We start from the raw sequence: 7,409 nt of genomic DNA, 5'->3' as shown, positions 1-7,409 counted from the left end.
TATATATATATATATATATATAGCTTTTCCAGGTAGGGGGCATGCTGCATCTGCTGTGATTAGTCACAGCAGAAGGAGATCAGCAAGTGCCGGCCAATGGATGATTGCCGGCACCCGCTGATCGGCAAGGAGGCCGACTGGATGGAGCTCTGCCCATGTAAACAATGCAGAGCCCTGTCCTGTCAGTGGGGATGTTCTGGATTTTGTTTCTCTGCAAAGGGATGGGACTGACTGGAGGAGGAGACATATCGCTGTCCATAATTACTACAAACAGCAGATCTGTCTCTTTTCTCCTGTCAGAATGAGGATTCGTTTGTTTACACACACAGATCCCTGTTCTGACTCTCGTGCCCGCGATCACAGGTAGCCGGCGGCGATCGAAACCCACCGGCCACACGCATCGGGTCCCTCAGCCATGCAGCGGGCAGGCGCCTGCTTTGGTTCTTTAAGGAGCCGACATAGGAGTACAGCGTTTCGCAGGAATGAACCACTTTACCAACGTATATGTGCATGAGCCGGTTGGCAAGTGGTTAAAGTAACCCAGTGCCATATTGCAAAAAATGGTCTGGTCATGAAGATGGGCAAACCTTTCCGGAGGTCAAGTGGATAAACAAAGGAATTTTGACTTACCTGTAAATTCCATAGCTTAGAGTACAGTACAAGGCACAGGCAACGTATTCATACACCATGGGTTAGAGGCTTGTATCTTCAGGTGATTGGACACTGGCAAGTTTATGAGGATACACTCCCTTGGGGTACCACCCTATGACCATATCCTACTATGTTAGTCCTCGGTTTTGTAGCAAGCAATGCAGAGCAACAAAGAGGGCTTAGGGAAGGTGACTGGTGTCCTGTACTGTACTTCCTCCAATCTTAATCACACAGTACAAGACATTGACAACTTATTCATACACCATGGGATGTCCCTAAGCAATGAATACAAGGGTGGGCAAGAACTAAGCAATGGAACTTTGTCAGCAGGTCCAAACAACAACAGGGGTAAAAGACCCGGGTTCAGGGTGTTGCTGCAAGAGCCTTGTGGCCAAAAGCTGCATCCACAGAGAATTAGACATCCATCAGGTAACATTTTGGAAAACTATGAACTAAAGACCAGGTGGCAGCCATACAGATTTGGGGCGAGAGAGGCTTGCTGTCTTTTTTTTTTTAGCATACGTTCTAGTAATCAAATTCCTTATCCACTGTGCAATTGTGTATTATGAAGCAGGGTGCCCTTTACAGCTTCCTGAGGAAAGAACACACAGGAACCTAGCTATGACTATGAGAGCATAGCTATGACTAAGCACCCCATAGTGGTGTGAAGCTTTTCATCTTCAATAAAGGTGTTAACAGAGTGTGGCCATCCAGCCTTTTCTTCGATTCATACTTAGTGTCACTACCTGATGTACCAGACACTATTCTGGTACAAAGATCACCTAATGGCAAAGTGACAAACTGCACCTGCCTACATGCAAGCAGAGTATATGTGCCCTAAACAGGGGCAGACTGACAACTCATGGGGCCCCCGGGCAATAGGAGATTATGGGGCCCCCGGGCAATAGGAGAAGATTATGGGGCCCTTGGGCAATAGGAGATAATGGGGCCCTTGGGCAATAGGAGATTATGGGGCTCTCAGGCAATAGATCACTGGGCCCACACAGTATACACACACATACAGTATACACACACAGACACACAATATACACACACAGAATACACATACACACACTGAAAAGGTAGCGGAGAGGTGGGGCAGCTATAACCTTGGGATTTTTTTTTAAAACACATTTTTACATACTGTCTCTGGTTTTATTGGGGCTGGCAACCCTGATAGGGCCCCTTGGTGGCATGGGGCCCTCGGGCAGTGCCGAGTGCCCGAATGGTCAGTCCGCCCCTGGCCCTAAATATGATCTTAGATATGTGGAGTTGCTTGTCATACAGCGAGTGATCATCTCATACTTCCTGGAGGATCTAAGTCTACATATAAACATCCAGGAGCCAGTCTTCACTCCCATGGAGACACATGGACAACAACAATAATTGAAAACCCTCTTAGATCATCATCATATAGTAAATAGTTAGTAAGGTTGAATAAAGACACCAGTCCATCCAGTTCAACCTGAGTGAGTGTGGGTGCGTGTCTACAATTGTCCCTAACCTTGTGCATTGTGTCTCATTAAGATGCTCATCTATATTATTATTTATTTAAGGTACCCATTTAGCGCCGTCAATTTTTTATGTAGCGCTCCACATATTCATCACACACTCACATCGGTCCCTACCCTCAAGGAGCCCACAATCCAAGGTCCCCAACTCACTGTCTTCCCCATTGCACAGGTATGCTGATCTTTGGCGTGCCCACACCATCTACTAGCGAAAAATTCTGTTCTTAAAGTGGTTGTAAACCCTTACAAACCACTTTGACCTACAGGTAAGCCTAGATTAAGGCTTACCTGTAGGTCCAAGAAATATATCCTAAACCTATATGGTTTAGGAGATATTTGCCCGAAAACAGGCACCGCTGTCTACGGCGCATGCGCCGTAGACAGCGGCGCACTGAGCGCGGCATTCTCAACGACGGAGCTGACGCGCGTGTCGGCTCCCGTGCGCATTCGCGGGAGTGACGTCATCGCGGCTTCGCCGAATGACAGCGACGGAGCTGCGAGACCCCACCAAGAAGATGGATGCGGCGGACTACAGGGGACAGCGGCGACTTCGCTGGCTCCTGTGTCAGGTAAGTGACACATAATGGACTACTATGCGATGCATAGTAGTCCATTATGCTTTGCCTTTGCAGGGAATGAAAGAGGAAGTAAACTCATCAGGGTTTACTTCCTCTTTAACTGTATAGTACAGGACACTGGGTCTCTAGACATAACCAAGGATAAAGGCATCTACCTTTAGGTGATTAGCCACTGGCAAAAAAGCTGCAGGAGCATTCACTTTATGACACCTCCCGTCCTAGGTAGCATCATTTGTTTGCTAGTGTCCTTAGGTCATGGATGTTTTCTCTACTGAAAGAACCTGCTTCCCCAATTTACTGGGGTCTTGTTCTGCAAGATTATTTTATCAAGTTGTAGCTGCTCCATAGCTACCGTGGCTTTCATGTGTAGCTTTTTGGATTGGTTGATTATTTGGCTGAGCCTTGGAGATTGTACCTGGACTAATCCTGAATGAAAATGTGCAAGCGGCCTGTAATGTTGCTTGGGGAACTGAATCCTGTGAGGGCGTTCACCTTAGCACAACTCCCATCAATTACTCATTCCAGCATAAATCCTCCTATACAAATTTTTGTTCCCCCACCACCAATACCTCCCAGGTCGTCATTGTCTCAGATCACCATGGCTTACTTCAGAAGGATGTCCCTCCTCTCAAGCTCTTCCTACTGGTTTATTATGATACACATCAAAGCGGATGAGGAGCCTAGGGGAAGCTGCTCTTGGCTCTGAGGGGTATATTTTTGCACAGGCAGCCGGCATCCCTCCCCGCCGGCTACCTGTCGCAATAACAGAGGGGCAGTTGCCACTCTTGGGACCCAGGGTAGCCTTCAGGTCACGAGTCGCCCTCATAGTGTTACTAAATAGGAACAAGTACTCGTCATAAGTGCTAACAATGCATACAAAACAAGAGCTCCCCTCTATGGATTAGTAATAGCTTTATTTGCTACCATACAATGCATATCTTTAGGCAACGGCTCAAACCCCACTATTGTTCCTGTCCTTGTTGGAGATGCCCTATATTGCCAAAAGTATGGGGACGCCTTTACATGCACATGAACTTTAATGGCATCCCAGTCTTAGCCTGTAGGGTTCAATATTGAGTTGGCCCACCCTTTGCAGCTATAACAGCTTCAACTTTTTCGAGGTAGGCTGTCCACAAGGTTTAGGAGTGTGTCTATGGGAATATTTGACCATTCTTCCAGAAGCACATTTGTGAGGTCAGGCACTGATTTTGCACGAGAAGGCCTGGCTCACTGTCTCCACTCTAATTCATCCCAAAAGGTGGTATATTGGGTTGAAGTCAGGACTCAGCCTCTCCCTTTATATTTTCGAGGCGCCCTTTTCCATATCTGGTGGTCCTACCCAAAATGTGCAGGCCAGTCAAGTTCCTAAACCCCAAACTCGCTCATCCATGTCTTTATGGACCTTGCTTTGTGCACTGGTTCAAATCATTTGGTGGGGGGGGGGGGGGGGGGTTATGGTGTTGGGTTGTTTTTCAGGGGTTGGGCTTCTCCCCTTAGTTCCAATAAAGGGAACTCTTAAAGTGGTTGTATACCCTTTTTTGTATTTTTACCTACAGGTAAGCCTATAAGGCTTACCTGTATGGTTTAGGAGATATTCAGGGGTTGGGCTTGGCCCCTTAGTTCCAGTGAAGGGAACTCGTAAGGCATCAGCATTCCAAGACATTTTGGACAATTTCATGCTCCCAACTATGTGGGAACAGTTTGGGGAAGGCCCCTTCCTGTTCCAACATGACTGCACACCAGTGCACAAAGTAAGGTCCATAAAGACATGGATGAGTGAGTTTGGGGTGGAGGAACTTGACAGGCCTGCACAAAGTCCTGACCTCAACCCGATAGAACACCTTCGGGATAAATTAGAGAGGAGACTGCCACCCTTGCCTTCTCGTCCAACATTATTGCCTGGCGACTAAATATTGCACTTGTCTTTGTGATGTGATCAATCTGCAATAAAAACCTCTGGAAGGTAATTGAAGATTTCTGGTGTGCTGGCGAATATGTACATTGACTCAAAATCAGTGTCTGACCTCACAAATGTACTTCTGGAAGAATGGTCATACATTCCCATAGACACACTCCTAAACCTTGTGGACAGCCTTCCCAGAAGAGGTGAAGCTGTTATAGCTGCAAAGGGTGGGCCAAATCAATATTGAACCCTACAGACTGGGGATGCCATTAAAGTTCATGTGCGTGTAAAGGCAGGAGTCCCAATACTTTTGGTAATATAGTGTATTTCCCCTTTAAACCTGGGTGAATGGCACAACAGACAGAGTGGAAATTCCCCTCAACTGAAACACAGACAAACAAATGGCACTACATCAATTTCCTGCTGAGAATGGAAACCCTTAGTGGGTAATCTGTGCTTGTCAAGGCTTTATTTTATGTAACGTTTAAAAAAAAGAACAATGAATTGTTACATAAAAAGCAAACCTACATAACTGTTAATGTGTGAAAGAGAAAAATTTAAATAAAATAAAACAGACCAAAACACCTAAAATTAAAATATTCCATTTAGATGTGTTACTCCTTTCAAACTGCCTTGTCTTTCTCACACGATCGCCCTACAGACATGTCGATTCAGCCTATAAAACTCCATCATATGCTTTTTTGGCTGCCTCAGGTGTTGTGCATTCCCTGGTGGATACTTAACGTTGCTTTCTGCGTAAAACATTTTCCGCATTCTAGACAGGAGTACGGTTTCTCACCAGTGTGAATTCTGAAATGTTTATCACGGTTTCCTTTGCTGGGGAAGCATTTGCCGCACTCGGAACAAGAAAAGGGCTTCTCACCGGTGTGGACTATCTGGTGTGTAGTGAGTTGCGATTTCTGGGTAAAAGACTTCCCGCACACGGAACATGAGTAGGGCTTTTCCCCGGTGTGGACTTTGTGGTGTGTCTTGAGTTGGGATTTGAGGGCGAAAGATTTCCCGCACTCAGAACAGGAGTACGGCTTTTCCCCGGTGTGGATTCTCTCGTGTCGGATGAGTTCCGATTTGTTCGTGAAAGACTTTTTGCACTCAAAACATGAAAAGGGCTTATCGTCGGCATGGACCCTCTGGTGTGCGTTGAGTTGTGATTTGAGGGTGAAAGACTTTCCACACTCCGAACATGAGTAGGGCTTCTCCCCGGTGTGAATTCTCTGATGTATAATGAGCTTTGAATTGCTTCTGAAGGACTTTTCACACTCAGAACATGAAAAGGGTTTTTCGTTGGTGTGAATTCTCTGATGTATAATCAAGTCGTGTTTTTCTAGAAAAGATTCTTCGCAATGCATGCATGGAAATGGGGGCTCACTGGCGTGGGTTTGCTGGTGCAAAACAAGAGCAATTTTCCGAGAAAAACGCTCCCCACACTCCAAACACAAAAATGGACTCCTTACAGTATGTGTCCGCTGATGTCCATTAAAAGTTGAGTTTTCTGAAAAATCGGATTCTGAATATGAAAATGCACTATTGTGTCTCTCTGTAGATGTATACAAATTATTAGAAGGAGAATCCTCTGGATTTAAAGGGTATGGTAATCCATTTGTATTGTGATAGCTTGATTGAACTGTTGGGATAATAGTATGTGATCTCTCAAAAAAATGCTCAGAATTGGACAAATCTGTTGATCTCACAATATGATCAAGTTTACTATCTATATACTGGGTAAACAGGCTTACTCCTTGAGGATATTGAGCCATGCTATTATTGTCCTCATTATAATCTGAAGGCAAAATAAGATGTCCCTCAGAGGTTATACAGCCATTGTGTCCACCTGTTGGGAAGAAGTCTTATTATAACAGCATGTTCATTGTTCATATTTTGCCATCAGGAGTCATGTATGTTTGTCTAGTAGTCAACTGTTGCTCAGAACTCTAGCATGGCATAAGGTACGCCAATACCAACGAGAAGTCAGATAAGGTGTACAACACAACCAAATCAACTATAGAACACTGGGTCAGGGTGTCCATACACTAAAACCTTTGTTAAGGTGAGGAATGGCAATGGAAGTTCCTCCACCTCATTTGTTGGGAACCTTACGTTATATTAAAAGGGGAAGATGGAACTTTTATATGACTTAAGCCCCATACACACTATCAGTTTTTCTGCTGAGTTTTTCCTTCAGATTTACCAAAACCATATAATATGAGGTCAAACCTTAGGAGTTTCAATTGGTATGCAATCAGGCAGGCCCTTGCACTACATGGTTTTGGTAAACCTGAAGGAAAAACTCAGCAAAAAACTGATAGTGTGTATGGGGCTTTATATAGTACATTCCCCTAATTTGTTGGGAATATGAATTAATACTGAAGATTGGAGATGGACCCAATATTTTGTGGACATTATCTTCACCTCATTTCTTGGAAACATGACTTAATAATAAGAAATGGAGATTGACATTTCATATGGTATACAGTATCTCCCCCTCATTTGTGGAGAACCTGACCAACTTTAACACATTGGAGTCAAGGTGTGCATACAATCATAATATATATGACCTTTCCTCCACCTTATTTTTTGGGAACATGGAATTATATTGAGGAATGGAGATGAACCTTTTATATGGTGTACAGTATCTCCTGCTCATTTGTTGGAACCTTTCATATGGTTACAGTATCTCCTCATTAGTTGCGAACGTGACATTATATTGAGGACTGGAGATGGACCTTTCATATAGTGTACACTATCTCC

At 44.6% G+C, this 7,409-nt stretch overlaps 1 protein-coding gene across 3 annotated transcripts in view; it reads right to left on the bottom strand.

The window, feature by feature from the left end:
* Window positions 1–5,067: 5,067 nt before the first annotated feature.
* Window positions 5,068–7,409, bottom strand: part of LOC143956263 (uncharacterized) — a 60,631-nt gene continuing 58,289 nt past the window's right edge. For all 3 annotated transcript variants that reach the window (XM_077466468.1, XM_077466470.1, XM_077466469.1), the window contains exon 6: window positions 5,068–6,492. In XM_077466468.1, the coding sequence (XP_077322594.1) occupies window positions 5,354–6,492 (1,139 nt within the window). In that variant the 3' untranslated portion in view covers window positions 5,068–5,353. The remainder of the gene's footprint in view (window positions 6,493–7,409) is intronic.

This window comes from Lithobates pipiens, unplaced genomic scaffold, assembly GCF_037356315.1.
Source record: "Lithobates pipiens isolate NorthernLeopardFrog02 unplaced genomic scaffold, aLitPip1_a1.2 Scaffold_35, whole genome shotgun sequence".
Taxonomy (NCBI): Eukaryota; Metazoa; Chordata; class Amphibia; order Anura; family Ranidae; genus Lithobates; species Lithobates pipiens.
This window is presented reverse-complemented; position numbering and strand designations above follow the sequence as displayed.